The 20,233-nt window shown below is 42.1% G+C and overlaps 1 protein-coding gene across 5 annotated transcripts in view; it reads right to left on the reverse strand.

Annotated features, from left to right (window-relative positions):
• Window positions 1-20,233, reverse strand: part of LOC116628878 (urea transporter 1) — a 31,194-nt gene that overhangs the window by 8,982 nt on the left and 1,979 nt on the right. For all 5 annotated transcript variants that reach the window (XR_004298666.1, XR_004298667.1, XM_032399216.1 and 2 more), the window contains exons 2-7: window positions 9,155-9,311; window positions 8,054-8,243; window positions 5,855-5,983; window positions 3,904-4,096; window positions 415-562; window positions 97-231 (exon numbers count right to left, since the gene is read on the reverse strand). Coding sequence is in view for 3 of the 5 variants with exons in the window: in XM_032399216.1 (XP_032255107.1) it covers window positions 97-231; window positions 415-562; window positions 3,904-4,096; window positions 5,855-5,983; window positions 8,054-8,243; window positions 9,155-9,290 (931 nt within the window). In the remaining 2 variants the exon portion in view is untranslated. The remainder of the gene's footprint in view (window positions 1-96; window positions 232-414; window positions 563-3,903; window positions 4,097-5,854; window positions 5,984-8,053; window positions 8,244-9,154; window positions 9,312-20,233) is intronic.

Raw genomic sequence — 20,233 nt, forward strand, 5'->3', positions numbered from 1 at the left:
CGGCCCCAGCGTCTCATACAGTCCCTTTGTACTGTGTGGACTGATCCCATAGTTATGAGCAACCCTCCCGCCAGTGCCAGTGCACGGAATACTCACCACAGGCAAGAGCCAGGATGTGCGTTTGCCAGGTGAGAGCCATGAACATTCCTCCAATTGCAATGCAGGCCAGAGAGCTGTTGAAACCCCAGAGTCCAAGGTAGATGTTCTCAAATGGTGCCGAGACACTGAGTCCTATTAGGTGAGACAGGTGAAGTCAGGGCTGGGCACCAAAGGCAGGATGCTCTGGAAGGAGGCCAGGGGTGGGGGAAGCTAGTCCCATTGGTCCCTGGGAAGCAGAGCCCTCAAGGAAGCCTGGCGTTTGGAAGATGCCTGAGGGGAGGCATGCGGGGCAGGAGCTGCTCAATGTTTGCTCACCTGCCGCTATCCCCAGCAGCGACCCGATGGCAGCATGCAGGGACATGAGTGGGGAGGAGAGCAGAAGGGCGACCAGGAAAATGCCCCCTGTCCACGGGTTATCACAGCCGTAGATCTGGCCCACACCCACGGGCAGCGATTTCAATAACTGCAAAGCGATTTAGAAAATGAGCTCATTAACACAACTGAGCAGAAAGCCGCGGGACCCCCACAAGCGCATACAGTGTCATGTTAGAGTTAGCGTTTCTCGTCTTCCCAGGTCAGTGTTACTCATTTTTAAAAGTCTCTTTCTCTTGACAGAGAAATCTCGTTCTTCTGCTTTATCCTGAGAGATAGATCCACCCGCCCCTGGCGAATGCTGAGCCTGCCTTCTCAGGATTCCCCTTTGCTCGGGGGCTCCGCTGTGCGCACGGCCACTTGGCTTTGGTGGCTGATAGGCTCCCGGGTGGTCTCACTCCCCCCCCACCCCGGGTGGCGATGACCTGCCGAGTCTCCCAGTGAGGACGGCAGGGACCACGGCTGACATTTCCGCTGCTCTTAACTGTCCATCGGTTGTCAGGCTAACGCGTTAGTGCACACCAAGGTCAAGAGAAGTATTATTACTTTCGTGCAATTGGGTTGTTAAGGCCAGAGACCCAGAGCTGGGTTATCTTATCCACAATTCAGAAGCAATTATCGGCAAGTTCAGGAATCAGGACCCTATTTATACTTAACTAGAACATGTATTAATTTTTTTAAATTTTATTTTATTATGTTATGTTAATCACCATACATTTACATCATTAGTTTTTGATGTAGTGTTCCATGATTCATTGTTTGTGCATAACACCCAGTGCTCCATGCGGAACGTGCCCTCTTTAATACCCATCACCAGGCTAACCCATCCCCCCACCCCCCTCCCCTCTAGAACCCTCAGTTTGTTTCTCAGAGTCCATAGTCTCTCATGGTTCATCTCCCCCAATGACTTCCCCCCCTTCATTTTTCCCTTCCTGCTATCTTCTTCTTCTTCTTCTTCTTCTTCTTTTTTAACATATAATGTATTATTTGTTTCAGAGGTATAGGTCTGTGATTCATCAGTCTTACACAATTCACATGGGGGAGGGTACGTGCTATGGTGAGCGCTGTGAATTGAGCTGAGGAATCACAGAACATGTATTAATTTAAGCCAGAATATCATTGGCTTCTTCCACTTACCAACAACTGCCAGTTAGTCCTCCAAACAAAACCACATGTGAATGTCCCAGTTCTCTGTTCTGGCTGAGGCCTGATGTCAGCTATGTGCTCAACAGAATGGCAGTTTTCGGGAAGGTACAGGGTTTGATTGAAGCTAACAGATAATAATTCTTTATAATGGCACTTCTGGTCGGGCCAGGAGAGGCATAATTAGCCACATTAGGCTCCTTTGTGACCAAGTCCATTTACTTGCCCCACATCACACGTACATCTTTTGAGTGACCTTGGGGAGGCAGACTCTGCTACAGGGGACCCTGCTGTGGCATGAGGACCTGCCCCCTCCCCTCATGCATTCGGTGGGATCTAACACTGGCTTGCAAACCCTGCTCCGGTCCTTGTGCAGAGCACAGGACCAGACTGTGAGTTTGATTCTATCCTAAGATGGACCCTGAATTTTCCAGCTCACGGTGGATCTTCATGTCTACACAAGATCGTTTCCTGTTTGTCTAGACTGGGGAACTTGACACAGGCAAAGACTACATAGGCTTCCCCCTCAGAACTGATGGCAGAACTACCCCTCAGGGAGCCAGGGAGGCGGGGAGTCGGGCGAGATGGGAAAGAAGGGTGCTGATGTTGGGGTGGTAGCTCAGAGTGAGGAGAAGACCCTCATTTCCGCAGATGAGTACCGTCCAACAGACCTTCCATGGTGGCGAATATTCTGTACGTGGCTACTGAGTGCCTGAAGTGTGGCTAGTAAGGCTAAGAAACTGAATTTTTAATTCTATTTCATTGTAATGAATTTCACATTTAAGTTAAAATAGCCACGTGGGGCCGAATAGCTACTATATTGGACAGGGAAGTTTTAGATAGATCAATTTATTTAATTTAATTTAATTTAATTTATTTATTTGACAGAGAGAGACATAGCGAGAGAGGGAACACAAGCAGGAGGAGTAGGAGAGGGAGAAGCAGGCTTCCCCGCGGAGCAGGGAGCCCGATGTGGGGCTCGATCCCAGGGTCCTGGGATCACGACCTGAGCTGAAGGCAGACGCTTAACGACTGAGCCACCCAGGCGCCCCTAGATAGATCAATTAACACTATAATATTATTTTTTGTGGGTAGGTTCGAATAAGCATTTGATTTTCTAAGTTATTTCCAAAAGCTCCCATTTATTTTCTGGGCAAGATTGTAAAGAAAAGCCTGCCTGAGCTCCTCACGCATTTTGATGGCTCAGCAAAGAGGACAGCAAAAAGGGTTATGTGACCTGAGAGTGGGAAAGCCAGGCTTTTGCACATCAAAAAGGTGCTTTTTGTTTGTTTTCCTCTGATTTTAAGCGTCCTCTTAGTCAAAAAACCTTCAACAGAGTTATTAAATAAACACCAACAGGAGTGAGCCAGGTTTTTTAAAAATGGCAATTCTCTCTGTGCACACCTGTAAAGAGATACATGCAATACAGCCTATGATTGTGGTTCTCAAACCCTGGTCCACATCACCATTATTTAGGCAGCTTGTTAATACAGGTTCCTAGGCCCCCTCCCCAGAGATTATGATTTGGGGAGTCTGAGGTGGAGCTTGTGTTGGTATTTAAAAACAATGATTCTGATGGCAACCAAAACTTGAGAACCATGAATTATTGTACATATTCTTTGAGATCTACCCAAAGAAAAAGCAGAATAGAGAGGTTCTTTAATGAGACCTAACAGTAAGCTGCCAGCTCTTTTGATCAGAGGAGGCAGGTCATGGAGGGCTTAACTCCAGGCTCAAGGCACTTCCTCAAGGACTGGCCCCCATCCCATCCACCCAAAGAAGGGGCAAATTTGAAACAGAGTTTTTGATTTCCAATGGAGCTATACTCCGGACTGGATTTTAGAAAAAGAGGGGGGAACTTAGCTTTGAGCAGTCATTTAAAAAACTCTTTAAAACAAAGAAAAAAAAAGAGATAAAAAACCAGACCCTTAACTACAGAGAACAAACTGGTGGTTACCAGAGGGAGGTGAGTGGGGGGATGGGTGAAGTCGGTGAAGGGGATTAAGAGTACAGGTATCTTGATGAGCACTGAGTAATGTATAGAATTGTTGAATCATTATATTGTACACCTGAAACTAATATAACACTGTATGTTAACTATACTTCAATGATAATAATAAACAAACCCTTAGAGCCCAAAGCTTTGGAGTAGAACAAATGGTTTAGGGGGCAAGATGAAGACAGCAAGCCGAGTCTCCATCAGGCTCTGATGCCCAAGAACAATTAAACAGGAGGACACTGAGTGTCTTCCAGAGTCAGGAAGGAATGCAAGAAGACAGCGTATCTTACCTGCAGGGCACTGAGGTCAGGCCAGGTGATATTGGGAACGGCGGTCACGGGTTTGAACAATTTGCCTGGGAAGAATGGATTGTAATGTCCTGTGGCCGATAAGTACATTGATAATGCCATGTTGAAGGGCAGCGTGAAGACGGGGAGGTCCCATTTGCAGAACAAGGAGTTCAACGCACTTGAGAAAATTGGACTAATAACAACAACAACCACAAAACAGAATGGAAGAACATGCATGTGACAAGTCATTTGACAAACTGAATCTCTACACTGGGGAGAGGCTTTGTTTCATGGGCAAAATGCTAACGTGCTGTTGTTTCAGCAAACTTTTAAAAGGGGAAAAAGAAAGAAAACCAAAAAGCCCGAACTGAAACAAAAAAACAAACACGCGTGGAATAAATCCTGTCAGAGAATAATTCTTACATGAAGTCAAAAATCAACTCTTCGCTTATTTGGCTTTTGAAAAACTATACTCTGGGGTTGCTCACGGAGACTTATGAAATCTAGGTTTTAGAAATATTTTTGAAGTATTTTAGACATGAAGTAAAATACACAGTTAGAGCCCCCTGTGTAACCTACTTGATCATGGTACATGATCATGAGCCCCTCCCTCCTGACCAGACGCAACCGCCATCTTGAATTTCTGTATCATCTTCATGAGTCTTTAGTATATCTATTTTTGAAAAAGAGAAACAATTATCCAAGGGAGGATGTAAGGTGGTGTGGGCTGGAGGAAAAAGATCTTAAACTCGGGGTGGGAGGGGGAGCAGGAAGGGGAGGAACAGCTTTAAGTCAGGAATAGTTGATGAACTATGTGACCTTTGGCAAGGAACTACTCCTCCATTTCCTGGTCTGTAGTCTGGGGGACTGGATTAGATTAGATGAGATTGTCTCTGGGCCCTTTTGGGCTCTCACTTGTTAGCCCATCACTAAGGTCAGAACTCCAGATTATGGGAGGGGGTGTGGGGAGTCCCTGCTGATGACCCACTTCCTGTCCTTGAGCCTGTTTTTCGGAAATTACTTCCCGTTCAGATTGGCTCTGCCCGCAGACTCTCTCGCACACGCCTGTGGATGCAGGCCGGGGGTGGGGGGCGCTGCAGACTTTGTGCAGAGTGGGCTACACTACTCATTCGTGTGGGTATTCGTGTTTTATATCCTAAATGTGCCATAGTAAGAAGGAAATGTATGCTTCCAAAGAACAAACAAAAAAGGACATAAGAAACTAATTTGAAGGATTTTTTTGAATTCAGTAACGAAATTCTTTGAAGGCAGCAGGGGCAGGTGGATAAGGAGAGTTCATATAGGCACGTACAGTGGTTCTCAAAGTGTAGTTCCTGGATCAGCCACCTCACCTGGGAACTGGTTAGAAATGCAGATTCTTAGGCTTCATCCTGGATGGACTGAATCAGACGCCCTGGGGAGGGGGGCCGCAGGCTGTGTTTTCACAAGCCCTGCTGGTGATTCGGTAGTGTGCACGGTGGAGGACCGCTGATGGAGGGCATGGTTCTCAAATTTGGTTGTACTTTAGAAACCCCTGTGAGCCCTTAAAACTCCCAGTGCCCAGGCAACAGCCCAGACCAATTACATCAGAATCTCAGGGGATGGGCGGAGGGGGATGAGGTGTGTATGGAAGGTCACACGCATCAGTGTGTTTGATGCTCCCTGTTTCCAATAGACATAAACCGAATCTAAATTTTAAAAAATTATTTTGCTAAAAACTGTTAGACATATGTACCATAAAATCGACCACGTTAACCATGTTAAAGTCTGCGGTCTCACTTGCATTCAGTTCATTCACATTGTCGTCTAACCATCACTGCTGTCCATTCCTAGAACTTTCTTCATCTTGCAAAACTGAAACTCTGTACCCATTAAACAGTAACTCTCCATTCCCTCCTCCCCCCACATATTTTTTTTTAAAAGGTATTTTGGACACCCAGGTACAACTTACCAAGTCATGGACATAGCAGACACAGGGAATAACAGCCACCAGAAATAGTTGCCCTTGTCTGAAAAGACAGCCATGAGGATTCCCAGCAGCGTGGCATTGTAGCCCTGGAGTCCTGCGGCGATTGCTGACCTGCGGGCGAGAGGCACAGCGTGGGCACGTCCTGGGTGGACACTGGCTGGACTTGCACATAAATGATTCTTGCAACTTTCCGATCATATTCCCATTAGGAAATGAGATTATATTTAGAAATTTATTCCAAAGTCTGTAAAAGCCAAACACTATTAAAATCATGGGAAAAAAAGAAATATACATAGATAAGGATAAAATAGAAATGTGCATATAGAACAACCCCCTTCAGAGGTGTCCTAGCAAGACAGGATTCCAGCATCCAGGTGCAGGAAAGGAAATGAGCGAGGCAGCTTGTCCTGCTTCCTTTAGCCTTTCCTTCAGAAAGCTATTTCTCCTGTGTCATTAAGGGCCTTTGATCTGAACAGAGTTGTTCCATGAAACTGTTCTCTAAGTCTGACATTCTTGGTGAGAGGTGTAAGATGGTCCAACTGTAAATTCACTTTCGTAGTGTTTGTGACCTTAAAAACATTAATCTTCCAACGTAGCATACATTTTCATCTTCCTGTGCTTCCATTTTGTGGTCTCCAAATATACATTTCCAAATTATTGCAAAGAAAAACAATTACTTTAACTGGGCAGAGTATTCCATTTATGTGCATATTTAGCACCAAATTCATTCTTGGGTTCCTTTTTGCCTCTCAGCCTTCTGAAGGTTGACCTATTGTCTTCCTTCACTAATCTTTTGGGACATGTAGGAATTGATGGGATTTTTGCTGGTTTAACCCTGGAAGTGATACTCTCTTCTAGAATTTGGGAATATACATGAGGACAGTGGACAGCTAGGCAAAGACTCGCCTTCTCAACAAGGGACTTGCAGATTGAATGCTTGGCCGCCATTGCTTTAATGGCAACGTCAGCAAGTTGTGGGACACCAGAGTTAAAACAACAGAAGCTGTGTATTCACTTAAAACAGGATTGCTATTTTAATGTGGTCCTTTAGGACTGAGGAAAGTAAGAGAGAATTGAAAACCAACACATATAAATATGGCTTGCCTTCTAAATAATACCTGATAAGGAAAATGGGTCAATTTTTGCTGGAACAAAACAATGAAGGAATATTTGATATGGTACAATCCTGGACCACACCTCCAAACTGGATGCACTGTTTCCTGATGTGCATTGGAATAGGATTTAACCTGACCTATGGAGAACAAAGTGGAACATTTTCGGATTCTCTCTCTGAGAAGCTCCTTAGGTAACTTACAGTAAATATTACAGGAGCTTAGTTGTGTAATGACCCTCCACTGGTGCTTACTCATTGATCCTGGGCACCTAGAAGACCAGCAGCCTCCCTGACAAAACTAGAAAGTCAGGAGCTGTCTAATCCCATGGTGGGAGTTCGCTTATCACTTCCTCAACAACAGATCAATTTATAAAGTACGTGCTATTTTTAACCCAACACATAGTTCAGAAGACACACTTAGACGTCTTAAGTCAGAACTAATTAACTTGGAATTTGTGATTATTCATCTCTCTAGAAACTGAACTAACATCTGCACTGTCTATAAAGAATGAATTTACCAAACTAAGCATGCAAACAATATATAATGGAATTAGTCGGGATTTTTAAGTCACCAAGACTTTTCAAGAACTCATATGCTTGTGTTGCCCGAGTGGCTCCATCGGCTAAGTGTCTGCCTTCGGCTCAGGTCATGATCTCGGGGTCCTGGGATTAAGCTCTGCATTGGGCTCCTTACTCAGTGGGGAGTCTGCTTCTCCCTCTCCCTCTGCCCCTTCCCCTGCTTGTGCTCTCTCTCTCTCTCTCTCAAATAAATAAATAAATAAATAAAATCTAAAAAAAAAGAACTCATATGCATTTTTACCCACACAAAATGCTGATGATAAATAATTGATTAATCATCGAAGAAGAATGATTTAGTGAATGACTCAAGAGAAATAATAAAGGATATAAATAATCCCCTGACCTCTGGCTCAAGACAAATATAGAGTTCTGTAGAATAAAGGTGGGTTTTTCTGGGAAGGGTGGGGCTTTATCACTGATGCCCAATTCACTGATTAACTCCTGTGTTCTCAGAAGCAGGAAGAGCAGGCTGGGATGGATGCACCTACCTGTCCTGGGCAAGCAATAGGGCTGTCAGGGTGGAGACCACTGTTCCCACACAGCCATTGAGAGCCCACCAGGGATTCTGGACCAGGAGTCCAACCAGAATCAGGATTCCACTGATGGGGTTGCTGACAAACACCACTTGGGATATGCCCCGAAGAACCCAATCAACGAACTGGAGCACCTGTGGTTTGTCTGGAAGAGATGAGAATGACAGAGCTAAGTCAAGGTGCTCCTTTCCACGCCCAGTGCCCACCCTGAGTAAAATCATCAAAATCCCCTCTGATAAAGGTGAAACTAATTTGTGATATTCCTGGAAGCTTTTTCCCTCTGAGCCATTTCCCCTTTAGTCGTACCCAGGTCCCCGAAAACCTCCAGTTTCTTTATGCTCAACCCACACTGCCCTTATAGAATCTCCACTGCAGAAAGCACTGAATGCACTTATTTACCATGCTCAGAGGTACAGACTCTTAAGCTAAAGAAATGAATTATTATAGTAAAACTTCAGTTCTTAAGTACTGAAATTATGGGATGGAGCCAGGTGCTTTCCTCTAATATGAGTAGGTCCCTGGCCCTAAGCACTATCTCCATAAAAAAATATTTGAAGAGGCTTGCAGGTTAGAAGATAAAAAATTAGGGGCGCCTGGCTGGCTCAGTCGGTAAAGCATGTGACTCTTGATTTCAGGATCGTAAATTTGAGCCCCATGTTGGGTATTGAGATTACTTAAACATAAAATCTTGGGGCACCTGGGTGGCTCAGTGGGTTAAGCATCTGACTCTTGATTCTGGCTCAGGTCCTGATCTCAGAGTTGTGGGATCAAGCCCCACGTCAGGCTTCAAGCTTAGTGGGGAGTCTGCTTGAGATTCTTTCTTTACCTCTGCCCCTCCCCCTGCTTGTGCTCTCTCTTTCTCTCTCAAATAATAAATAAATAAATCTTTAAAAAAATAAGTAAGATCTTTTAAAAAAGAAAAAAGTTAAAAACTGGAGAGGAGAGAGATCAATAGAAGGCAGGGGACTGTAATGAAAGATACAAGTAGAAGAACCAGCAAGCCATTTCCCCCAAAGCTACTTCCCCCATCTCTCCAAGGGATGGAAACATAAATACCTTTAAGCCAGCTGGCAAATTCTTTCATATCACCGGTGACATAGCCAAGTGCCTTGGGGAGATACCTTCTTCTTGGACTTCGTAAAACCTGATTTTCACCCTGGTCCATTTTAACCATAGTGGGACTATCCTCCATGGTTATCTCTTCCTCTGGCTCCTTGAGGAAAGGACAGAGCTCATAAACATCCTAATGCAGAACACTTCGGACTGGCCAGCACTGGGCCTGGTTGCAGTAGCCACGGAGGATGAGTTAAAAAGCACTTCATTTGTATCATGACATCCCAGGGGACTAAGAAAGCACCAATTTCCTCTTGAACCATTGTCATGGAGATTATTACCCAAATCCTAATCCCATACTACTTTTGTCATCACTGTCTTTAATGCTACCATGAGAAGGTTCTGGCCTTGAGTTTCATAAGGTCCAGTTTCTAATTCAACAAATATCCATAGAACACCTACATCCTACACTAAAAGAGCTCAGTCTAGTGGAAAAGACTGAAAAATATTTAATTTCAACATACTGACTGAAATAATAATATAGGAAGAGCTAAGACCAAGTACTTAAGATTCATGCTGTTGGCCAGAGGAGCCAGAGGTTAGGTTACAAAATGGTGCTCACGAATGCAGATCAAACAGCTACTTCCCAAGATGAGCAGCCTTTTTTTTTAAATTAAGTTTTTAACTTTAATTCCAATATAATTAGCATAGTGTTATGTTAGTTTCAGGTACACAATATGGTGATTCAACAATTCTATACATTACTCAGTGCTCATCATGGTAAGTGTACTCTTAATCCCCATCACCTATTTTACCCATCCCCCCACCCATCTCTCCTCTGGCAACCATCACTTTGTTCTCTACAGTTAAGAGTTTGCTTTTGGTTTGTGTCTTTTTCTTTCCTTTGTTTGTTTGTTTTGTTTCTTAAGTTCCACATATGAGTGAAATCATATGGTATTTGTCTTCTCTGATGTATTTCACTCAGCCTTATGCTCTCTAGCTCAATCTATGTTGTTGCAAATGGCAAGATTTCATTCGTTTTCATGACTGAATAATATTCCTTTGTATATGCCCCACATCTTCTTTGGATACTTGGGCTCCTTCCATAATTTGGCTATTGTAAATAATGCTGCAATAAACATGGGGGTTCATATGTTCTTTCAAATTAGTGTTTTTATATTCTTTGGGTAAATACCAAGTAGTGTGATTACTGGATCATAGGGTAGTTCTATTTTTAATTTTTTGAGGTACCTCCATACTGTTTTCCACAGTGGCTGCATCAGTTTGCGTTCCCACCAACAGTACATGAGGGTTTCTTTTCCTCCACATCCTCACCAACACTTGTTGTTTTTTCTGTTTTTGATTGTAGCCATTCTGACAGGTGTGAGGTGATATCTCATTATGGTTTTGATTTGCATTTCCCTGATGATGAGTGATGTTGAGCCTCTTTTCATATGTCTGTTGGCCATCTGAATGTCTTCTTTGGAGAAATGTCTGTTCATGTCTTCTGCCCATATTTTTTAATTGGATTATTTGGGGGCAGGTGTTGAATTATATAAGTTCTTTATACATTTTGGATACTAACCTTTTATCCATTATATCATTTGCAAATATCTTCTCCTATTCAGTAGGTTGTCTTTTAGTTTTGTTGATTCCTTTGCTGTGCAGAAGATTTTTTTTGGATGTAGTCCCAATAACTTATTTTTGCTCTTATTTCCCTTACCTCAGGCAACATATCTAGAAATGTCAGTGTCAGAGAAATTCCTGCCTCTTCTAGGTTATTTATGGTTTCTGGTCTCACATTTAGGTCTTTAATCCATTTCGAGTTTATCTTTGTGTATGGTGTAAGCAAGTGGTCCAGTTTCATTCTTTTGCATGTAGCTGACCAGTTTTCCCAACATCGTTTGTTGAAGAGACTGTCTTTTTTCCCATGGCACGTTCTTGCCTCTCTGGTTGAAGATTAACTGATCATATAATTGTGGGTTTTTTTCTAGGCTTTCTCTCCTGTTCCATTGATTTATATGTCTGTTTTTGTGTCAGTACCATACTGTTTCGATTACTACATCTTTGTAGTATAACTTGAAGTCTGAAATTGTGATGCCTCCAGTTTTGTTTTTCTTTTTCAAGGTTGTTTTGGCTATTCTGGGTCTTTAGTGGTTCCATACAAATTTTAATATTATTTGTTCTAGTTCTGTGATGAATGCTCTTGGTATTTTGTTATCAATTGCATTAAATCTGTAGATTACTTTGGGTAGTATGGACATTTTAACAATATTTGTTCTTCCAATCCATGAGCATGGAATATCTTTCCATTTGTTTGTATCGTATTTAATTTCTTTCATCAATATTTTATAGTTTTCAGAGTACAGGTTTTCCACCTCCTTGGTTAAGCTTATTTCTAGGTATTTTGTTATTTTTGGTGCAATTGTAAATGGGATTGCTTTCTTAATTTCTCTTTCTCTTGCTTCATTATTGGTGTATAGAAATGCAACAGATTTCTGTACATTAATTTTGTATCCTGGGATCTTACTAAATTCATTTATCAGTTCTAGCACTTTTTTGGTTGGGTCTTTAAGGTTTTCTATATATAGTATCCTATCATCTGCAAATAGTTAAAGTTTAACTTCTTCCTTACCAATCTGGATGCCTTTTATTTCTTTTTGTTGACTGATTGCTGTGGCTAGGACTTCCACTACTATGTTGAATAAAAGTGATGAGAGTGGACATCCTTGTCTTGTTTCTGATCTTAGGGGGAAAGCTCTCAATTTTTCACCATCGAGTATGTTAGCTGTGGGTTTTTCAATGTGACCTTTATTATATTGAGGTATGTTCTCACTAAATCTACTTTGTTGAGAGTTTTTATCATGAATGGATGTTGTCCTTTGTCAAACGCTCTTTCTGCATCTATTGAAATAATCATATATTTTTTATCCTTTCTCTTATTGATGTGATGTATCATGTTGATAGATTTTTTGAATATTGAACCACATTTGCATCCCAGGAATAAATCCCACTTGATTGTGGTGAATGATTTTTTAAATGTATTGTTGGATTTGGTTTGCTAGTATTTTGTTGAGGACTTTTGCATCTATTTCCATCAGAGATATTGGCCTGTAGTTCTCTTTTTTGTAGTGTCTTTATCTGGTTTTAGTATCAGGGTAATATGGGCCTCCTAGAATGAATTTGGAAGTTTTCTTTCCTCTCTATTTTTTGGAAGAGTTTAAGAAGAATAGATATTAACTCTTCTTTAAATCTTTGGTAGAATTCACCCATGAAGCCATCTGGTCCTGAACTTTTGTTTGTTGGGAGTTTTTGATCACTGATCAATTTCATTGCCAATAATCAATTTGTTCAAATTTTCTATTTCTTCCTGACTCCGTTTTTGGAGGTTATATGTTTCTAGGAGTTTATCTGTTTCTTCTAGGTTGTCCAGTTTGTTGGTCTCTAGTTTTTCATAATATTCTTTTACAATCTTTTGTATTTCTGTGGTGGTAGTTGTTATTTCTCTTCTTTTGTGATTTTGTTTATTTGAATACTCTCTCTCTTTTTTCTTGATGATTCTGGCTAAAGGTTTCTCAATTTTTTTGCTCTTTTCAAAGAACCAGCTCCTGGTTTCATCAGTCTGTTCTATTGTTTTTTAAATTTCTATATCATTTATTTCTACTCTAATTTTTATTATTTCCTTCCTTCTACTGATTTTGGCTTTTGCTTGTTCTTTATTTTCTAGCTCCTTTAGGTGTAATGTTAGGTTGTATTTGAGATTTTTCTTGCTTCTTGAGGTAGGCCTGTGTTGCTATACTTCCCTCTTAGAAATGCTTTTGCATCCCAAAGATTTTGGACCCTTGTGTTTTCAATTTCATTTGTTTCCATGCATTTTTGGATTTACTCTTTGATTTCTTGGTTGATCCATTCATTGTTTAATAGCATGTTATTTAACCTCCATGTATTTGTGCTCTTTCCAGATTTTTTTCTTGTGATTTCTAGTTTCATAGTGTTGTGGTCAGAAAAAAATGCATGGTATGACTTCAATCTTTTTGAATTTGTTGAGACTTGTTTTGTGGTGTAATATGTGATCTATTCTGGAGAATGTTCCATGTGCACTTTAAAAGAATGTGTATTCTGCTGTTTCAGGATGGAATGTTCTGACTATATCTGTTAAAATCCATCTGATCCAATGTGTCATTCAAAGCCACTGTTCCCTTGTTGATTTTCTCTTTGGATGATCTGTCCATTGATGTTAAGTGGAGTGTTAACATGCCCTACTATTATTGTATTACTATCAGTGATTTCCTCTATGTTTGTTACTAACTGTTTTAAGTATTTGGGTGCTCCCATGTTGGATGCATAAATATTTACAATTGTTATACCTTCTTGTTGGATTTTTCCCTTTATTATTATATAGTGTTTTTTTTTTTGTCTCTTGTTACTATCTTTATTTTAAAGTTTATTTTGTCTGATATAAGTATTGCTACCCCAGCTTTCTTTTCACATCCATTTGCATGATAAATGTTTCTTCATCCCTTCACTTTCAGTCTGTACATGTGTTCAGGTCTGAGATGAGTCCCTTGTAGGCGGCATATAGATGATTCTTCTTCTTCTTCTTCTTCTTCTTCTTCTTCTTCTTCTTCTTCTTCATTTTTTAATCCATTCTGCCACCCTATGTCTTTTGATTGGAGCATTTAGTCCATTTACATTCAAAGTAATTATTTATAGGTATGTATTTATTGCCATTTTGTTCCTTGTTTTATGGTTGTTTTTGTAGTTCTCTGTTCCTTTCTACTTTTGCTCTCTTCTCTCATGATTAGTTGGCTTTCTTTAGTGATATATTTGGATTCCTTTCTCTTTAATTTTGCATATCTATTACTGGGTTTTGATTTGTGGTAACCATTCAGTTTGTATATAACATCTTCTGTATATAGCAGTCTATATTAAGTTGATGGTCACTTAAGTTTGAACCCATTCTTTACTCCACTAGCCCCATATTTTAGGTATATGGTGTCATACGTTACATCCTTTTATTTTGTGAATTCTTTGACTGATTTTTACAGATATATTTATGTTTACTGCTTTTGTGCTTCTTACTTTCCTTTTTCTTGCTTATGGTCCTTCCTTTTCACTCAAAGAGTCTCCTTTAATATTCCTTGTAGGGCTGGTTTAGTGGTCATGAATTTCTTTAACTTTTGTTTGTCTCAGAAGCTCTTTATCTCTCCTTCTACTCTGAATGATAGCCTTGCTGGATAGAGTATTATTGGCTGCAGATTTTTTTTTCCTTTCAGCACTTTGAATACATGATGCCACTCTCTTCTGGCCTGCAAAGTTTCTATTGAAAAATCAGCTGATAGCCTTACGAGGTTTCCCTTGTATGTGTTTTCTCTTGCTGCTTATAAAATTCTCTATCACTACTTTTTGCCATTTTAATTACTATGTGTCATGGTGGGAACCTCCTTGGTTTGATTTTGTTGGGGGCTCTCTGTGCCTCCTGGATCTGGATTTCTGTTTCCTTCTCTAGATTTGGGAATGTTTCAGCTATTATTTCTTCAAATAAATTTTCTGTCCCCCTTTCTCTTCTTCTTCTGGATCCCTATAATGTGAATGTTATTATGCTTGATGGTGTTGCTGAGTTCCCTAAGTCTGTTCTCATTTTTGCTTATTTTTTTTTCCCTTTTACCTGCTTAGCTTGATTGCTTTCCTTTACTCTGTCCTCTAGGTCACTGATTCATTCTTCTGCTTCCTCCAGTCTTCTATTTATTCCATCTAGTGTATTTTTAATTTCATTTATTATGTTCTCATCTTTGATTGGTTCTTTTTTTAATCTCATCATTAAGGGTCTCACTGATGTCCTCCATTCTTTCCTCAAGTCCAGTGAGTATCTTTATGATCATTTCTTTAAATTCTCTATCAGGCACATTATTTATCTCCATTTCATTTAGATCTCTTGCTGTGATTTTGTCCTGTTCTTTCATTTGGGACATATTCCTCTGTCTCCTCATTTTGTCTAAGGCTCTGCATCGGTTTCTCTGTGTTAGGAAAGTCAGCTGCGTCTCCCGCACTGGAAAGCAATGACCTTACGAAGAAGAGGTTCTGTAGTGCCCTGCAATGTTCACCAGAACCTGGTGCTCCGGGGTGTCTTCTGTGTGTGTTGTGTACACAGCTGTTGTGACTGAGCTGCTTTTTCCTTCAGTCCAGTCGTCTGCAGTGACCTTCCTTGCCTCTTGTGGGCAGGGTTTGATCTTGGCATTAATAGTGGGCTAATCTTCGATGCCTTGGGTTTGAGCTGAGTCAGGCCAGGCGTTTGCCAGAGATACAGTAGCAGCGAACCGCAGGCTGTTCTCCCTGTCTTGTCTTCTGAGAAGCTTTTGTTGGTGGGCAGGGCCTGCAGTCAGGCTTGATGTCTCCCCCGAGCCCACTGTGGGGGCTGCAGTCTGAGTGGTGTACATCGTTCTCTTCCCCTATCCCTGGGACGGGACTCACTTTGGAGTGGTGCTGGTCCCTGTTGGGGCTGCTTGCACCCTGCTAAGCCTGTGGCACTGTCCTAAATTGGCTCTGAGCAAAAGGGGCCCCTCTGCGGTGCTGGGACTGGGGCAGGTTTGTCTGCAGTGGGGAAGCAGTATTAGCAAGTTCCGTAGAGAGTATCAGCAACGGCTGGTTCCTCCTGCAGGTGTCTGTGTGCTTATGCTGGGGGCGGTGGGAGGAAATGGTGCCTGCCAGCTCCTTTCTTCCTGGAGGAGTCCCCCAGTGGTCTCTGTCCCTCCAGGACAGGCTCTGAGGTGAGTAAATAACCCTCCCCCCTGTACGCCCCAGGCATTTTTCAAACTGCTGTTTTTATGCTGTGTCCCCACGGGGCTGTTTGTTGTGCTGTCTCTTTAAGCGAGCCTGGGGTCTCAGTTCCCTCTCTCCCTCTCTGCTCTCCTAGAGCCAAGCCCACTGATTTTTAAAATTTCAGGTTTTAAGTCCTGCTGGTTGTGAGAACTCATGAATTTCAGTCCCTCTGGTTTTCAAAGCCAAGTGTTCTGGGGATTCGTCCTCCCAGTGTGGGTTCCCTGGTGTGGGGGTCTGTTTCTCTCCCCTCTCCATGCGCGCAGCTCCCTCCTGATGTGGACCAACCTGTGGGTCTGTTGGCTTCTGACCACATCTTTGCCCTTTCTACCCCCTTCCATGTGACCTCTTCTCTACCTTTAGTTGTGGAGTTTGTTCTGCCAGTCTTTGGATCGTTTTCTGGGTTCTTTACACTGATGTGAGTGTTATCTAGTTGTATCCATGGGACGAGGTGAGCTTAGGGTCCTCCTACTCCACCATCTTCCCCAGAAGTCCTGAGCAGCCTTTTTAAATTAAGTTTCTATTTTACAAAAACGTTTTTGTTTTTAAAGGTTTGACAAGGCAGAATTATTTACAAAACGATCTCTGTGTGCTGACACAGCCTAAGTAAAGCCCCTCACAGACACTCTCCAAGTCAGAGGTTGCTTGACTATGTCCCCACATTGGGCAACTGCCTCAGATATTCTTTATTTTTGCAATTGGTTATTTAAATGTTTCAAAACAGTCATGAATAATATTCTATAAGGTATAGAAACTAGAAAAGGTAAAAGCGAACGAAGCTATTGAAAACCAAAAAGCTGTCACCTAAGAATTGTACAATATAAGAATATGTAAGGCACGGTTACAGTAAGCATGCCTCAGAAAAATACTAATATGACCGTGACTTGTGTTCACTACAAGACTCTTCACTTCTCATGATAACTGTGTGATGGGAAAGCACCAACATCACCAGAATGGTATCCTCTAGACAAAAATGAAGTTTTCACAGTGCCAATGGTAGATACAAAAGAAGAATATCAATGATGTCATCCCAGAGGGAGGCAAAGGGAGAAAGACATTGGCAAACCACCTTGAGCACGCAAGCAATGCCAAGAGCACATCCAGGTACGTGTGGAGTAGGGAAGCATCAAAACTCTCCGACCCCAGAAGGCACCAGTGGAAAGCTGAATTCACAGGCATAGAGCACACCACCAAGGGAATACCCCAAATCTATGCAGACAAACCAGCTCAGCTCCTCTCTGTGGCCAGGCTGTGAGTAAGGGGTTCTCACAGATAGTTTTGGCCCCATTCTTGTTGCATTTATCACAGCCAACAAACACCTATTAAAAGATAATAAAGTTATGCCTTTTTAAAATGTTTAGTTCTTGCAATCCTGACTCTAGTTTGGGCTTCTGTTAATCCCAGTACAAAAATCAATGTGGGTAACTGATTTTTTTATCGAGTAGCCACCATACTTCAATTGCATTATTTCACGACCCAACTAAGTGGCCTGCTTCTAAACAATGGCCAACCATTAATCATTACACAAAGCAGAAGCTATTTATGCAATGAATTCTAGACCAAGCTCATTTCGTCTTGGCAAAACAGTGTTAGACACTTGCACTTGTGAGATTGCCCATGAACCTTGGCATTAAGAAATTCTTTTTTTTTTTAAGATTTTATTTTTATTTTATTATTTGAGGGGGAGAGAGAGAGAGCGTAAGTGTGAACATGAGCTGGGGGAGGGGCAGAGGGACAAGCAGACTCTCGGGTGAGCTGGGTGCCCGACGTGGGGCTCGATCCTAGGACTCTGGGATCATCACCTGAATCGAAGGCAGATGCTTAACCACCTGAGCCATCCAGGCTCCCCGGCATTAAGAAATTCTTAAATTGAAAACTGCTGGAGGTCAGGAACCAAAACTTAGTCTGTAGGGAGCTCAGCTGGACCCATAGTGAAACATGGAAAACGATTCGAATTTTAAGCAATTATGAAAAACTACCTTTTATTTTATAAATAATAGCTAATGATAGCTATCATTTATTTTCATATATCTTCCTCTTTAAATCTCATAACTGACAACATTGCTCAGTAAGCTCCTTCCTCAGCTCCAGTGACCCATTTGTAAAGCAGGACCAATTTATGAGAGGCATCAGGTTTCACCCCAGGCAACAGCAAGAGGCTCAGACACAATTGGTTGGAGTTTCTATAACTGAGTAGATCTGTTCCTACAGAGGCAGCATTGAATGAAAACATTCCAGTTTTTCCATCAACTACAGAAACAGTAAAGTGTATAGGTTATTTCAGGGTGAACAAATTCATGTTCTCGAAATTTCCGACATATATTTACTTATTTTAGAGGGTTTTAAATACACCATCAGCTCAGAGATTTTGGAGATACAGATGCCAAACCCAATACTATAACTGGTCAGACGTGATCTAGAACCTGCTTGGCCTGAGCTCCTTGCTGAGCCTCCCAAAGTGAAAGACTGAGTTATTTTTGTCGGGAGTCCACAGCCCAGCATATAGAAGAAGGCTTATTGTGATTTGTCTCCCTAGTACGTGCGTGTTGGGATGGTTTGTCAGGGTACCATGCCCGAGAGAGAGGGCTCCTCTCCCAGGGTAAGCAGACGGTGCTGTGGCAGACCCCGCCCACGAACCATTTATTCTGAACTACTGAACACTTCCAGAGCCCTTCAGATCCTGAAGACTTGCTCCAGAACTCAGGCAGGAGAACTGGTTATGAGAAACCAGTAACTTCAAGGTTGTAGTTCACCCTAGAATTTTATCACGTGTGACGATTTGCAGTTCTTTGGAGAACTTTAAGAATTCTGATCAGGAAGGCAATGCAGCCGGGGACTTCTACTGATGCTCAGATTCCTCAAATCTAAGTCGGCCATTAAATTTAACTAAAAAGACAAGAAAATAAAGGGAAGAAGCTCTAAATAAGTAGCAGCAGGGTAAGATTAAAACCCCAGACTCCTTTTTCCTAGCTTTTCCACTGTTCTCAAAACTCAGTAGTTCAGTGTTACCCAAGTTGAGTGCCATGTGACTTTCAGGACCAAGACTCCCGTGCATCCCGCTGCCCCTCAGCAGAGCATGAGGACCCCACTTCCCGGGCTCTGTTCTGAAGAGACACACCAGAGCTTGGAGCGCAGGCGCCCATGTTCTCGGAGACAGAGGTTGCACCGAGGGAGCATACCTGATCCGGGGGCCCCTGTGCTGGGGCCATGCTGAGCCGGGCGAAGCCTCCGAGCGCGGCCTCCCCAGCCTTATTTCCACAAGGGTCCTTCCAAAGAGGACCACGAGGGGCATCACCAGCGCCGGCAACCAAAGACTGTCCATTCATCCTTCCTCTCTCTCCATACTTGACAAAGGGCAAAAAGACGTGAATCAGCAGGATGAGCACGCGGCATGCAGGATGGAGTGAGGCAGGAGTGCCCCTGGTGTGGTCCTGGGGAGCAGAGCTGTGGCCTCAGATGGAGACCTCCAACGGAGAAGGCAGGCTTCTCCATCGGCAAGGAGAGACAGTGAGCTGACTACAGACACAGAATGTTCATTTTACTTTGCTTAAATAAAAGGAAAAAATGATAGCAAACCATCCTGCACAGAGACCAACGCACAGATTTTGTTCTGCTGCGTTTCTCTACCAGCGGGAGGTTGCCGATCTGAAGCCTGTCCAGAGGGAGGGGTGGGCTTCAGGCTCTGACATGCTTCAGGCAACCCCCTGTTAGGGGACCAATACCAATGCAACAATTTCCCTCAGCCTTGTTCTTTACAAATAGGAGAAGAAGGCATGGGGTGGGCTCTATTTTCTGAAATAAGATAAAAGCCACACTCTTAATGCACAGCAAGAGCCCAGTCTGAGAGCCTGCTGAATGGCATTTTTTCTTGTATCAGAATAAGAATTGTTAAATATTGGATATCACCTTGTTAATAAAAAACAATTCTTAGTTGAATTCAACAGGTGTGGAAACTTTTTGTAAGTTTTATTTAAAAAAAAAAAAGGTCCACTGCGTCCAAGGATATCATTCTTCTTTCAGAAGTTCCAGAAAAGTGTGTATGTGGTATTTTTTTTGTCCCTCCTTTATTTAATTTTTACTTTCTTCTACTCGTTTGATTTGAAAAATCCACAATTGTGGGAAATACTATTGACATGTCTCAGGAAAAAAAGGTGTGTGTGTGTGTTTATCCATGGTTAAATTATCTGGCTAGTTAAGTACCAACAGAAGTGTCTGTGGGTTGCATTATGTATTTTTGTTTGTTTGATAAAGAACAGCATTAAGAAA

This window comes from Phoca vitulina, unplaced genomic scaffold, assembly GCF_004348235.1.
Source record: "Phoca vitulina isolate PV1807 unplaced genomic scaffold, GSC_HSeal_1.0 scaffold140, whole genome shotgun sequence".
Taxonomy (NCBI): domain Eukaryota; kingdom Metazoa; phylum Chordata; class Mammalia; order Carnivora; family Phocidae; genus Phoca; species Phoca vitulina.